We start from the raw sequence: 15633 nt of genomic DNA on the forward strand, positions 1-15633 counted from the left end.
AATTAACACTCATTCGTCCCTGAGAGTCCTCATACCACTTCTTGAGCAATGATACGGTAGTTAAGAGATGCGCATATTGAAATATACCTGCGCTTAAAAGACACGGACTGAACGATAGAGACACACACACACACACAGCGCTGGTGAGTGTGTGTGCCTCTATCTTTCAGTCCGTGTCTTTTAAGCGCAGGTATATTTCAATATGGTAAACCAACTCGCCCCACAGACCACTCTGCTAAAAGAGATGCGCCACTGCCCTGCGATGGCAGGTGCTGCCACCGGTGGGGCTTGTGTGACAGAAGTTGCTCTTCCCGAGGTACCTCTCGCGATCAACTATTAATTTAACTGCCACCTGCCAGGGTGGTTAGTTTGCTCACAATCCGGTAAGCTCACGAGACCTAGCTTGCCTACCGAGACTGCTTCTCCGGGGGGTGGCTGCCTGGGGCCACCATACGTCACGCTATTTATCGCTCACAACGTCAACACCGGATTTTCTCCGTAACGGAGCCTTTAACGCTATCGCGTTCAGATCAGTGCCAGTCGGCTGTTCTTCTTAGACGAAATAATACTTTTAAATTGCGCTGTTTTAGGTCGTTGCTATTTATACTTTCTAGTTCTTAAGTACTAATAGGCTAAGTGCGCAATAAATTGTATGGTTAACTGCACCTAAAAATTTTCACTTAGATTCCAAACAGCGCACCGGGGTGGTGACAAGGCGGAGTCAAAACGGTGGGAACTACAAAGAAAGCATTTCTCACCAGAATCCTTTTTTTCTTCCAGTATCTTAACAACGCAGGGCTTTAATCATGATAAGTGGTCATCGTCCTTTTCTATCGGGCGTTTTTTTCCCTCTCGCTTCTCCTGCTCTCACGGTGCAACGAGATTACCGGCGTTCTCAACCCTACACATAAAAGGAGTGGTCCAGTCGATGTCCTATACACGCTGAGAGCAACTCGCGAGATCTGGGCGCAGCCGGGGGAAGTTTGGTGCCGCCCACTGAAGAGCTCTTTGTCTTAAACGCCAAAAGAAAAAAGGCAGCTTTTGAATCGGAGCATCTGCACTTGTAGGTTGCTATAACAAGACTTAGCGGTCTCCCGAAAGAAGACAGGGTAGCTCTGCTACAAAGGTGTGGCGACACCAGTGGCGGTTTACCTTATATCGTGTAGCTATAGCACATCGTTGCCTTGTTTGATTGGCCCCGCCAGCTGGGGATTCCCGACAACATTTGTCAAAATGGCATCCGCGCAGTGTCTCCTCAAGATCATGCTCGTCACCTTTCTTACTGTCGTCTGCACAGGTAAGTGTTCGAAATTATTTCACATTTTTGCTTCTGCACCTTTAAGGGATTTTAGAGCACATGTCATATTCTGTACGATAATTACACTAGTAAAATGACAATCTTCCTTCAGGGATTAGTAAGGTACGTTAGGAGTGCAAAGCTGTATGAACTACTTTGCGTCACACCTTTCCAGAGAAACCTGTTTAGCAAATTGCTTGTTAGTCGAAACTTTGTGTCGAGCTTATTCTGAAAACACAAGGTTTCATTTTTGTTTTACAAAACTTCAATGCACTTGAAAGTTTCTTTTTTTTTTCTTGCGCAAACAAACACAGCACCCAGAGTTGCCTTGTTCCTGTGGATTACAAAAAAAAGTGCTAATCATCACATGTTTAGAAGAGCCCAGTTCTATGCCAGGCCGAAGTCTCCCTTTCAGTTCTGTCAGAGGTTCTCAGATAATTTTCTTCCACACTGTGCGTTGCTGCTTCTGCGGCCATAGGCAGTGTTAAATCCCAAGTTCCTAACAAGCCGAAGGTAATAACCTCCCATCTCGCCATCTCCTTTCCCCATTGTGCCACATCTTCTGCATAAAATCTTCATTTACCTGAAGAACTAAAGCCTTGCTTATAACTACTGCAATTGTACGAATATCTGCGTCCTGCTTTATTTCCAGCGCCTGACATTTTTTTTTTTCTTAAGTCAACTTGATGTCACTGTCTTTGAGCAATTTGAGCGCCCTCAGCTGACTAACACCATTCGTTTTACGTCTGTCTACTTTGTTTGTCCTAACGACACAAAGAAGGTAGCATGGAACAGTACTATTCATGCAGACAAGATGCATTCCCCTGCTACTGCGGCTATTTCAGTAGTTTAGGGCACGTTGCGGCGAGGAAGGTGACATTGACTCGCAGTATAACCTCACAGCAACCACCGTATCTGCGAGCTTAGGGCATGTAAAACGGCGAGTTCTCACTTCATCCCCGTGTCTGCCATGGAGAAATAGAAGCTCCAGGCGGAGCACCAACACAGCGTTCTTTACGACAAGTGCACGCGTACCTGACAATTCTTGCGTCTACAGTGTATATATATGTGTTGCGAGGAAACAACAAAAGTAGCAACCCAAGCTGCACATGTAATCGACTCAATATTGCAAACGGTTGGTTTCACTCTGGGCCTTTGTTGGGCCGGCCTATGCCAATAGATTGCCAATATTCGGCCTAATACCTGTGCTATTTGGGAAGAATCTCGATCACTGGTGTTGACAAATTGCATTCTCATCACCTCTGTTTAGATGTAACTTGACATTTGCGGTGTATAAATGCACTCCACGCAGGCGGCCACCCGAATGTGCGCAGCCCGGAGCTGTCCCCAGAGCTGACTTCGCAGCCGACTCGGGTCAAGGTAGAAGAAGCGCATAAGCCCTCGCGCCAAGGAGTGCCTACGCCTTTTTTCAGACGCAGACACCGTATTGTAGCGAGAGTGGGCGCCGGGTGCCGGAGACGCGTGGCCTGCGAGGCGGCCCGGACAATGAAGCACGTGTTTCCCATCTCAGACTACTGGCAGGAGATTGTCAGGTAGGGCATTCGGCACAGATCTACTGGGAGGGGCCTGCGCTACGACAGTCCTTTGAGAGATTTTCCTTTGTTTGTCTTCCAAGTTCTACAACACGCAATCAGTACAAAGGGAGTAAACTGCCCTCTGTCGCACTCCCTTTAAGGGGCAGAGTATGCTGTGCAAGGCCTGGGGTAGATTTCCGCCATTAAATGTACAGAATACTTACGGCTGACAACGGAAACAAATTCCCTCTTCAGAACATGCGAAGTCCTAGCAGTTACGAAGATTTTAACCGACGTTTTTAATCTTCTCTATATTTGCTAACATCAGGACCTCCGATGCCGCATTTAAAAGCCTCCTTTCATTGTTCACTGCATCAAGTTACTACGTTTTGCTGTGGGAATATACCTGCGTTGCCAAGAGTAAATGTTTTATATAATTAGTGATCAGAATCCAATCCTAAACTTGGACATCACACCCTGCCCCTGAAAGGGAGTGCGTTAGACAACAGCTCACTCCCTTTTTACCCCCATATAGGCTTATTTGTGTTTAGACTGCAGTACCCCTTCGACTCTGACATCATCACAAGCGACCTACATACTAATCTGCGCAAAAAGCTTTCATGCCAAATACGAGGGAGAGGTCCATCTCCTAGGAACCTTAGACTTTCGCCCCAGTCTCAGTACACAGGTGCTTTAATATTTTGCCTCCATCGGATTCGAGTTGCCATGGTCAGGACTACACCCCCAGTTTCGGTAGCCACAGCCCCCGGGCCATCACCGAGGCATAGAAAGGAGTTCAAGATGAAATGCTCAAAGTTTTCCTAAAACCCTGACTACTCCTTACAGTTGCATGCAATGCTAGGAGAGTGTAACCTCAACACAAAAAAAAGTTCAAAGACGCTAGATTAAGTTTACGGAATAGAAGAATAATAAATCTGTATTCCTATCTGGTTTGAAAAAAGGCCTGGAATTCCTGGAATTCAGGACGAAGAAGCGACTGCAATTTCCTGATGACATCTTTCCCTTTAGCAGCCATTTAGCAGCCTACTCACGGACTATAAAATGAACTCTGGAGCCTTCCGTTACGACATACCATACGAACGCCTTTAATTACGAAAACTTTATATTTAGAACCATCGTTGTTTATTATGCTATATACGGTATCTTGAATAAATGCATGCAAAATTTTATTTCGTTAGCCTACAGGGCGCTTGCTCACTAACTATATACTAAGGTCGCAAGGAATGTTACCAGCACTTCACTAAAAAAGGCACTTCGCTTAATACCGCTTCAGTGTTCTCATTTTTCAGCGTAACAAAGGCGCTTACAGCTTGACAGAGGCCAAAATGAAGCCCGGCGGCTTCCGAGACGCTGACGTCAGGGAAATTGCACAGACAAAGTTACGCGAAGAAACGCGGCAGTGTTCCTGTTCTCGCAGCATCGAAGACAAACAGCGCTTTTGAGGTTCTTCTAATCCCAACAAGAAAAGAAGAAAAAGAGAAAATAATCTGCTCAAAGCTGCAGCCCCACTGACAGTATTAAGTAACGCCCCATTTACGTTGTTGCACTTTTGAATAGTTGAAGGTGAAATAGTAGTGAAAAAAAAAAAAATCTGATTTCTGCATAGCCGAGGTACGCCACATGACAGCAAGAATTTTTTGTGCACTTTATCGCCAGTCAGTTTCTTCCGATTTTAAACAAAAAACATATTTTGCCAAGAACTATGCTCGTCTGCAAGGACCGTTGTCATTCCTGCCTCGGCGGCCGCGTTTCCATGCAGGCAAAACGCATAAGACGCCCGTGTGTTGTGCTATGTCAGCGCATGTTAAAGAACCCCAAATAGTCCAAATTAATCCGGAGCCTCCACTACGGCGTCCCTCTAAGCCCGTGCGTCGCTTCAGGGTGTTAAGCGCCACAATTTGCCCTTTTTAGATTTTATCAAAATGTGCAACAAAAAAAAGTTCTAGTTGCGCCACGGTAAGCCCTAGAGCTGAGCGGTGTATGCGCTTCGCTGGATCGTGTCTACACTCGGTCTGTAAAAACCACGCCCAGCAAAAGCACACTGCACCCCAGCGGTCGCGAATGGCGTCATAGATGTGAGCGCCACTCTTCCTAACGATTGGCTCCATCTCCCTCTCTCTCTACCGAAGCGGTGACCTAAAGGTTTGAGCATACGCCTAGCATGCGCGGAGGTGTGGGGTTCGATCCTTAATCACTTCAGGTATCCACCGATGATACAATGGGTACAAGCTTTGCTCGGCTTTATTGCGAAATGGGTATTTGATCCCACCTTGTGTAGACGACAAACATCTTCAGCAAAAAAAAAAAAACAACATCATCGTCACTCTCTCTTTCCTTCACGTTGCCTTCACACTGCGCAGATTAGGGCCAGAGCCCAATAGCGCGTACTTCGCCGCCTGGTACAAGGGCCTCCTGAGCAAGGACTGCACAGAAATCTACCCCGACTGCTCCAACAGTCCCGCGGGCGCGGTGCTCCCGCTGCTCACTGAGGTGCTGGGGCCCAAAGGGTTCGTCACCTCCTTCCTGGAGCGCCTGGCAATTCCCTCATCGCCCCACGTGGCCAGGGATCCCGGCGCACCCCGGCCATCACTAGTCCTGCAGAGGCTACGGGATGCACAGCGGCGCTGGGAATCCAAGGAGCCGCGGATTTCTTCAGAAGAGTTTGCACCTCGTCGACCTTAGGTTTCACACCGTGCACCAGGAGTGAATACCGTCATCAGGCATGTAAAACTTAAAGGGTAGAAAACAGAGAATGACTATGTTTTGATCAGCTAGCGATTGTTACGGAGCGTAAGTCTGTCCCAACTTGCAACAATCTCAGTGCAGTTGTTCACACGAAAGAGTACTTTAGCTTAGCTAACCCGGGAGCTTGTGATGAGAAGGAAAAATGATACATTTATCTTTATTGTCGACAACGAGATATTCACGGTCTATCATAATGAGTCATTGACAAATAATTCCTGAAATACAATGGCCCACATCATGTATCTTCAGACACACAACCTTTTGCTGCAATAAAGTAAGATTGAAGAAATTGTTTTTGTGCATGGTAACGCCTTCGTCGCCCAAACAGGCGCTGCATAGCTCGCTCACGTGTGTCGAACAAAAACATATGACTATGCATCTGCGGCAGCATTAATCGTAAAAAAAAGGAAACTTCGCTAAAACGTGATGAGGCACGATTGGAAAGACTTTATGTTTAAGGAGCAAAGTTACTGAGTGTTGCGCTCTTCAACAGTGCAATTTCGAACACCCATTCCTTCCGAGCTTTCTAATGATTCTATGTGTCTGCGTTTTGAAAGCCACACATGAAAAAGCAGAAGTCTTGTGATGCAAGCACGAAAAAGCAGAAGTCTTGTGATGCAAGCACTGCTTAAATAGCCTACGATTATGGCACAGAGCATGCTATTTTGCTTGAACCCTAAAAAAAGTCCACATCGCTTTCATAACAGTGCACTAGATGTCGCAAGCGCATGTGCCAAGTATTCCGGGCTGTACTGTGGGAATAATAATACCAGTTTTCTTTGCAAAACGCTTCCTTCCTGAAAGGAGTGCAGACGTTCCGTAAAACGTAAAATCGCTTTACCTCAGAGCTTGGTTAAAAATGGCGCAATGCAATGCATTTAACACTCTTCCTTCATTTTCTTCTTTTTCTCGCGCTTTCTTTCTTCTATTTCGCTAGTTGAACTATTTTTATATTCCATGGCCTTCTCACCCTACTCATCGAGGACTAGCATCTCATCACATTCACTGGACGCTGCTACATTCTGCCAGTTGAACGCCCCTAGTTCTCTATGCTAATCAGTACCGAATGCGGTAGTTCCCGTGATGAGCCAACTCACTGCAGGATGCAGACATGCATACGGTTCTCTCAAACGCGACTGCAGTTGAAACTGCTGCTTAAAATCTCCTCTGAACGTGCAGAACGAAAAGGAAATATTCTTCAGTAATGGTTAGTGCATAGTTATATATTTCAGTGCGTCGCTGTGCGGTGTTATTATGCTCTTTTCTGGTTTTTATTTCGTTTAAAAAATTGGTATGACCAAAAAATAAAAGGAGATGAAAGGTCTCCAAGGCAACTACTTCTGTTGTGAATGGCGGTACTGATAAGATGAACCAAAACAGTTCACCAACAACAGAATTCGTGCATTTCAGAGAGAACTTTTATCAGCTTGCTTAGCGCTCAGGATATTGCATTCTTATATATAAAGTTTAAATTTTTTATTATGTTTTACAGCCTGATACGTTTCGTTGCTTTAGCTACAAAAATAATTATTCTTGGCTAATGAACACATACGTTTGTATCCACACATCGTAGTCGAAACATGTAGAAATATCTGTAATGTTGTAAGTGGTTTCAGAATAACTTCACAGATTCAGGCATCACATGCATGGTACTGCACTCGATCTTATAGAAGGGCAGCATCTAAAAGCCTCCAACGTAACAAAATAATGCACGAATTCATGCTTTATACAATGTGCTACGTTCTCTTTTAAGACGCTAATGATTTCGACAAGACAATGCAAATAGGAATCTGCTGTTGCTGACCAAACATTCATCGTAAGCAGTAACACGCTGTGTTGCGAAGTGAAGTTTCCGCGTTCCCGCACTCCAGCCGAAACAATTTTCACTATGCTCCAATTATAACTGAGGTAAACCTTTCGTGCGTAGAAAATGCGCTGTATGATTGTAAAGCCATAATAAATATGAAGCTCCTCCAAAGACGATGGAGTGTCCCCTATGCGTGCGTCGTTCTCGAAATTATCTTCGTAGGCGATCAAAATAAGAGGGCCCCAGGTATTAACGGCTCTCGGCTTCTTCTTAGCTGAAGAGAGAAAAAAAATGAAGGGGGAAATGGCAGATGGAGCAGCGAGAGCGGAATTAGGTTGCGCGCAGACCGAAATGAGATCGCGTCAAGAGATGGCCATAAAATAACCACTGAAAAAACCCCAAAAGTAGTGGCAAGCGGCTCGAGAAGGAAAGGGAAGGAACAGGAGGGAGGAGGTATAATTACTCTTCTCCCAGCAAGGAATCCGATGCTGAGGAGAACTCATTGAGACACCTTGCTCTCCTTTTTCTATTTTTCTTGCTGGAAGCATAAAAAGGTACGTATTTGCGACTCTTATGAATATCGGTCGTTTTTACCTATGCTGAATCTGTTGGGGGGGAAAAAATAAGGAAAAAAAGTCCTCACTTATATAGCTTCAAACAAGCTTTCGAAGACATAGTGAAGTCTGCATGAATACACCGATTCAAGTCTAGTACTACCATGAACTAACATCGTGGTTCTAGCGGTGAGCGCATGAAGCACAACCGTGGGACAGCGCTGCGAGGTAGGCATTTTTTTACCAAGAACATCTTATCGGGCAACCTTTACACTAGTACTTTATTCGGAAAACTTTATACCACTTCTTCCACAGATTAATGGTTGCGGCACACTTCAAAGTGTTCTTTTTTTTTCAATCGCGCGCGTAATATTTGGTTTTGGTTTGGTTTGGTTTGGTTTGGTTTGGTTTATGGGGTTTAACATCCCAAAGCGACTAAAGCTATGAGAGATGCCGTAGTGGAGGGCTCCGGAAATTTCGATCACCTGTGGTTCTTTAACGTGCACTGACATCGCACAGTACACGGGCCTCTAGAATTTCTCCTCCAAAGAAATTCCAGCCACCGCGGCCGGGATTGAACCCGCGTCTTTTGGGTCAGCAGCCGAGCACCATAACCACTAAGCTACCGCGGCGGCCTGCGTAATATTTGGAAATAGAAATTGCGCTAAAGTCGCCATCTCTAATCCAAACTACTTTTTACGTAAACAGTGTTTCGAAGGAGCGAGTTCCTGTGCGGCACAAAACAGAAAGTAGCCCGGCCTAGTTGCACTAAAGTGGAATCAATGCTACCAACCTCTACCTTGGTTCAATCAATGGCGGCGACGCAAGAAGCCTTCCATCCCGCATTTCAATTACTCGCTTTAAGAACGGTGCTCTTAGCAAAATTTCCGTGATAAGCTTAACTCGTCAGCAAAGCCTAAGCACATGTTTGCGAATGCGAACAGTCTAAAGCTTTCTGAACAGCGACCAACGCAGTAAAGCGTAATCCCTTGCGTTTACACGTGAACCAAGAAGTGATGACACCGGCGACGCAATAAAGATAGATGGTACGTGCAGGAAGCGGACATTTGGTTTAGGCTAACAAAAGGAAAAGTACGCCTGATTCAATGTACTAAATACGGTTTTAACTGAAAAAGGTCAGTATGATTCACCAGGGTGGAAATTTGGGCAAGTCGTTATTGATCCATAACATAAGAGTAGCGCAAAACCAGGATAGCTAGCCGGCTATCGAGTAGGAGTTACACTCTGGAAAGGAGGAAATTGATGAAATGCGAAAGCCACGGGCGTGATGAGACGGCGAACAGTTGGATTAAGCTGTTGTGCGTTTTGAGGGATTGCTCCGCCACATTTTAAGCTCTGCGGATGTCGTTGCCAAATGCCGACTGCTAGCGTAGCGCAGTTTCTTGCGGGAGGCTCCACATCGTCACCAGACATAAACTGATAGCGTAGAGCTGTTAACTGTCATCACCCGCTGTGTACAATTACTTGCTGAAGCAAGTTTCGCCACTGCATGTAAAAACGTTGGGAAACATGCATCAGCGTCTCGAAAAAGTGTCATGTTCTGGGAACTATGTCGTTCAAGCGCCAGTTTCATCGCTGTCATTAGACAGCAGAACAAGTGGTGCCCCGCTCTCTAGCTCAACCTATAGCCAACGCACCAGCGATTACTAATGCAAACCCAATTTTTCAGAAATCAACTGCCGCTCACTTTTTGTCTCACGTTTCCACCATTTAACTCCCGTTATTTTTTTCTTTGGCGATGACATTGCCTTCTGCGTGCACAGCTATTAGTGCCTACTAGTAATTAATGACCATTTGTTTGTTAACTGCCGCTAAACGACTGCTCATCGACTGACATAAAAGCCAAGTTAAGCTCTAACTTTTGACTTCACCGCATTATCTCACCGAGAAAAGACAAAACTGCAGGGGACACTTAGCTCGGCCTTAAGTATATGGCGCGATAGCATTAATGGGTCAATGCCCATAAATGCGGAATTGGTAATTTTTGACTTTACACTTATAGATCACTGGGTGCCCTCACACCGCTCCTGGCGCAGTGGTTCAGCGGTTAAGCGATGCGTCACTGTCCTGCAATGGCAGGTGCTGACATCGGTTGGGCTCCTGAGACTCGGTTTGCTCTTCCCGAGCAACCTCTCGCGAGGAATCATTAATTTAGCTGCAACCTGCCGCGGTGGGCAGTTTACTAACAATCCGATGGGCACGTTCGGACGGTGCCACAAGAACACGTGATCTAGTAGGCCCGCATAGGCTGCCGAAGCGGCCGGTTGCTCCGGCCAACAGTCAACGCTGCCAACGCCAACACCACAGTTTTTTTTCGACATGGTGTACTAACGCTTTTACGTTAAAAGATCAGTAATTGGCCTGTAGGAAATAATATTCGCCGAAAAAGGCCGAAAACCATGCCCTGAAATGAACACTGAAAAAGTGCGCAGGAAAAGAAAATTAATAAAAATTGCAAAGTCCAACCTTAAGGTATGAGGTATGCGGCGTTTAACGTACTGAAGCGACACATGAGCTATAAGGGGCCCCATAATAGAGGGCTCCGGAATGATTAAGACCACCTCATGTTCTTGAATGCGCGCTCATGTGCATCCCACAGCACATGAGTGTTTTTGAATTTCGCCTTTGCCTAATTAAGGTCGCCACGCCAAGACTTGATCCCGGGATTTTAGAATCAACAACCGAACGCCAAAACCAGCATCCATTCACAGCATTCATTTTTGACTGGAAGATTGGCGACGCTGCGGCATCACCCTCCAGTTTATTTCGTTTTTTTCGTCACTTCACACGGCTTCTTATCAAAACTGCTCCTTCTTGTAGGGGCTTCTATGTCGACCTATTCGCTTCATGTTTGTTGTAGTGCACTCGGTATCCCCTTCTGAAAACTCCAATCAGCCCAGCATCCCGTCGCTATCTTCCCTCGTGTTATAGGCGGCAAAACACGAAGTCTCCACTGTCGAGCAAGCCGATGCGAGGAGCTCTTTCTTGTTTTCCCTCCGGTCGACGCACGCGGCTCTGAGGTCCTTCCGTCGTCTCAGCGTCCTCGTCCCCTTCCTACCCCAGCCTGTCGTGTCGTGACCGTCCGAGAACCCGAGCTGTCATCGACGCGCGTCTTCTCCGGCCGCCGCCAGTAGACACGCGTCCTGGTTAGCCTCCGCTCTTGCGCCATCGCTCCCCTCCCACGGAATTTATGTCGACACCCTCCTCATGTTTGGATTGGCTACGCTTGGCAGCGCTCGTGCAGTTCTTTTCTTTGTGCTCTTGTCCCGACAGCTCATTTTGATTGCTGCCTGTTTCTTTTTGTATGCCCAGTATGCGTGCATAGCTTTGCGTGCGCACACAGGCGAACACACACACGCACGCACGCACACATACACATGCGTGGCGAGATTTTTGAAAATCGTTGTTTTTTACGTTCTATCCTATACATTGGCAAGTGCTGCTGCTTGCGGCTGTTTCGCTCATTGGACACTGATGTGTCATGAAAGACGTGGATAAAGAGAATGGAGCGCAGTGATGATGAGAAAGTGGTGGCAGAGTAGTAACAGGAGTAAAAAAAGTGTTGACGAAGGTACCCGAGCAGAGCGATTCGGCTAGGAAGATCCGAGCTGTGCGGTAATTCCCCTAATACAGAGCTTATGACATCCCCAGCTGAAATCTTTTAACGTGACCAGCAAGCAAGCAAATCCAAGTGCAATCACGAAAGGAGGTTACCTCAAACAAGGCGCCCCACTACAGCCTCAAGAACATCGTTCGCACTTTTATGCTTTCTCTTCAGTTATTTTTCTTGCCCCTTTAACCTTTTGATATGCTTCACGCTAGTCTCTAGTGTTAAAGCATTCGGCTTAATGGACCTCCCGTGGCGACAGTCCAATCTCGCGGAAAGCATGCAGCCGACTTAGGCGCCTTCTACAAGAGTTCAATGCAGTGAGCCCAAACTAAGTGTGAAGGAGGCAAGTAAAGGAGGAAGAGTCCACAGAAAGGTATGAAACGATGATTCCTTTCCATAAGCACACATTCCCAGACTTGCGCAATGGCGTTGTCAAGTCCAAAATAGTACAGCTGACATACACATATTTTGAAAACGATAGTTTCTACTAACTGCAAACTGAAGACCTCATCAAGGATGGACAAGATGCTCAGAGGGCCAAATATTGCTTGCTGGCGTGACCTCGGTTGTGAAATGCCATTGAGTAACTGCATGCAACTCTGCGCACATTGTATGTGTACACATCGCAACGCATATCACGCGGTGCCGCAGTCGGCGAGCGCCATTACAGATGACGATCTACGACGGGACATTAACGCGCTGCTGTAGTCCCCAAATTCGAACAGTCCTCCCTCGCGGTAAATCTTCGAAGAGGGGAGCCAGCAAAAGGAAGGCAGGGCTTAGCAGGCGAGGAATATCGAGGACCTGAGCACGATGGAGTTGCATCGGCAATTTATGCTCGAAGTTTCGCGTTATTATGATCACAATGTTTTGTTTTTTTTGTTATTCAGTTGAAGTGCCAGAAAGCAGCAATAATTACACGAAACGTGGACACTTAAAACGGTGGCCAGTGTAAAATCAACAGCCGGCGATTCTTTCATGAGTTTTCGCGAAATGTAGGTACTAGAAGGGCAGATTGTTTGTAAACCGGAAAGGGAAGGATTGATTGGCTTTCCGAAAGTGCCACTCCAAAAGGCAGAAAAAATCTGCCTTAAATATTTGAACATATTCCTCCGCCAAATTTGTGTGTTTTAGTAGTGGCTGCAATAATGTGCACCCACATGGCAGCTGAAGCTCCACGCTGCAAGTCCAATCGACCAACCTAGTTAACGTGAGAAGCTGGGACGTATTCAAGGGTAACGCTTGGAGCGCTTGTGTAGTACTGTTGCCATCTATCCTCTGCCGTCTTCCTCTTTTTTGGGTTCGTTAGCCAGGAATGAGCAACTTAGATGTTGATATATCCGCGTTTCACATATGCAGTAATATTTCAGTTGTGGGAAAACTTCACTGCGCCATGACCAAAGTTATAATCTCCGGTTCAAGCGTAACGTATTGAAACTGATTGGTATATTTATGAAATATACAAAGGGGAAGACGAAAGATTTCCGGCATAAGACAGAGAACTGTGTTTTGGGTCTTGAGAAGCAGCCGGAAAAAACGTAAATAAAAACAGAGAGGTGCAAGGTTTAAGCAATTTTGCACTTCCATTAGTTCACCTTGAGAGGCGGCAATCGTGCTTTCTCTAAGCGACATAAGTTCACAGCAAGCTACTCACCAGGCAATCGGTTACTTGCACGCAGCGACCGAAGCCCGCCTGCATCGTACAAAGAAGTTGTCTTCGCGCTGAGGTTGGCGGGAGCTAAGAGGAAGAAGCAGCTTATCGCTAATGGAGGTAATGCAGTTAATTGAGGCGCGTACAAATTATTACCACGTGATAGAAGGCAAGCATTTGCACACACAGACAGTATATGCATAACTGCACATGCAGCACCAAACAAAAATACCAGAAATAAAGAACAGAGAGAGGCTGTCGGGCAGGGCTATTATCCCATGTTTACCATCCACGGAACAAGCGGTTAACCTCCGCTGCTCCGCGCAACGAGCTCGGTATCGGTCATTGTTTTCGCCCGTGCTTTTGTTAGACGCGAACCCGACCAACGATACGCCGTTATCGTCAAGACGAGAAGTGCTGCCATTACCGCTACTCGCGAGGCTTGGGCTGCTTCTGTGTTTAATCGCGTGCGGCCTGGTGTTTTGACTCGTGGAAGTAGCGTTCTTTGTTTCGACCGACGCCAGAAAATGGCTCGGAAGACAGGACAACGGATCATCACCCGTCCTAAGGGCGCAGGGTCATCCTCTTCCGAGGCCTATTTTTGGGAGCTAGAGCGTTAATAGTGCCATCATCGATCTTCTCGAGAGTTGCAAAGCAGAAATGTGCACGGTGCCAGAGAGCTTCGTTTTGAAACCCCGCCTTAATATCGTACGCACTACTTAAAAAAAAAAAGAAAGAAATGGCTTTCCCCCAGTGGAATTGAAATTTTAGTTTCAATTTCAATTGTAGTTTTTACTTTTTCGAGTTCGTCCTTTACGTATAATGAGTTTGAACACCAGAAACTCTCGGCAGTACACGATAATTATAGCAACTGCTGCTCTTTTTCTTTAAAATTTTCTTTGCCTTCCGAGAGGATCCTGACGCATACCAACCTTGATATCAGTCTTGTTGATCCATCGCATGCAAATACCCGGAGATATTGATGAATTAATATAGATTTTTGTGAGTTACGTTGTTGCAGGATGTGCATGTAGATTGTACAGAAAGGCGATCATCATATCCGTGATAGAGATTACTTGAAGGACGATTAGTTAACTGAAACTTACTGATATTTTATCTAAACTTTTAGTTTAAACACCGAAAACACGCTTTTGAAAGCTCGCTGAGTTCGCTTTCCCGCGTAGCCGATTTGTACAATGGCATCGCTGAATGTGGAAGAGGCGCCGAAATCACATTAACTTCCTTTACTTCATAAAATATACAAACTGTGTATTCGCAGCATTAAAAATTCGTGTGACGCAGGTTTATGAGTGTGCAACGCGAGTAAGCCAAGTTAACGAGTTATCAAATGTTCATTTTCCATTTTCACTGTTATTGAACCCTAACGCCGATTTACAAAATTTTAAAACTGGACTGTCCTTCGAAGTCGAAAATTTGAAAAGTTGATCAGTTAATGTTAGTTAATTAATCGTCTCGCGCCCTATTGAGTACAGTCGTGAAAAATATGAGAGGGAACAAACTTCACGCAGAAAATTGCAAATTTCTTGGTTATTTCTCTACTAAATTGCACAACGATATTGGGATATTGTAGGCGCAGACGAAAACTAGTTAAAGAGAGAGAAAAACTGCGCTTGTCACAAATAATAACGGAGTAATCAATAAATGAATGCTCCAACTGTGTTCCCCGCTCATATTTTTCACGACTGTACATAATATTCCCTTTGCAGAACAATCTCCTGCAGAGATCCCACCGATATATCTCAACCGGTTTTTAAAGGAAAAATGTCGAAAGATGTAAAAGCGACCCGGCGTATATCTGTAAATACACATAAGACAAGCGCATTTCACCTCTGCACCCGAGAGATTGCGTTCTCGGGTCACTTAATTTAATTAGTACGAACTATCTACTCTGGAAGCTTCAGAAAACCAAGGAGACGAGGTACGTAGTGTGCTTTAAGTCCGCCAGCAAATCCTGTTATCTTTGATTGTTGCGAGGTCGACAAGTATATTGGTGCCTACTAATAGCGTTACAAATATTAAATCAATATAAGAGCGCCAACATAACAAGAAACGTTAAAGTACTGGCTGCGGCCTGTATCGTTCACAGATGCCGGCTGCCGGCTCGAAAAGTGCAGAGGTTGGCGTAGACAGTCGTCCCGTTAATTAGACCGTCGCCTTAAATCCACCGCATCGAAAAGTCGCCACGAACCGCATGCGCAGGAGACAGCGAACTGGACCGAGTAAAATCTTTTCCAAGTGTTCGCCTCAATGGCAAGCGCAGCAACAACGTGACCTCAGTCGTATGCTGCCTCTTCGATAGTCTAACCGGCATCCCAGTGAGACTCGAGGAAACTCGATCGATGTTTCAGTTACTCACGGTGCGTGCTCGAGG

At 45.7% G+C, this 15633-nt stretch overlaps 2 protein-coding genes across 3 annotated transcripts in view; one reads left to right on the forward strand and one right to left on the reverse strand.

Moving 5' to 3' along the window:
* CngA (Cyclic nucleotide-gated ion channel subunit A) overlaps nt 1–15633 on the reverse strand; it is a 344600-nt gene that overhangs the window by 170243 nt on the left and 158724 nt on the right. The gene's annotated exons all lie outside the window — the stretch shown is intronic.
* Nucleotides 1234–5535, forward strand: LOC149372102 (uncharacterized). Its single transcript, XM_089581629.1, has 3 exons — nt 1234–1297; nt 2610–2850; nt 5214–5535. Exons 1-3 carry the CDS (start codon nt 1234–1236, stop codon nt 5533–5535), a joined length of 627 nt encoding a protein of 208 aa, XP_089437755.1.

The sequence above is a fragment of the Amblyomma mixtum genome, chromosome 1 (assembly GCF_055824585.1).
Source record: "Amblyomma mixtum isolate Tamu chromosome 1, ASM5582458v1, whole genome shotgun sequence".
NCBI classification, from domain to species: Eukaryota; Metazoa; Arthropoda; class Arachnida; order Ixodida; family Ixodidae; genus Amblyomma; species Amblyomma mixtum.

What these genes read in the sequence shown, in the direction of transcription:
- LOC149372102 (XM_089581629.1), top strand. Translation starts at nt 1,234, where the DNA reads ATGGCATCCGCGCAGTGTCTCCTCAAGATCATGCTCGTCACCTTTCTT. An exon ending in TCTTACTGTCGTCTGCACAG is followed by an intron (nt 1,298 to 2,609) that starts GTAAGTGTTCGA and finishes CACTCCACGCAG; the next exon opens with GCGGCCACCCGAATGTGCGC. An exon ending in TACTGGCAGGAGATTGTCAG is followed by an intron (nt 2,851 to 5,213) that starts GTAGGGCATTCG and finishes CACACTGCGCAG; the next exon opens with ATTAGGGCCAGAGCCCAATA.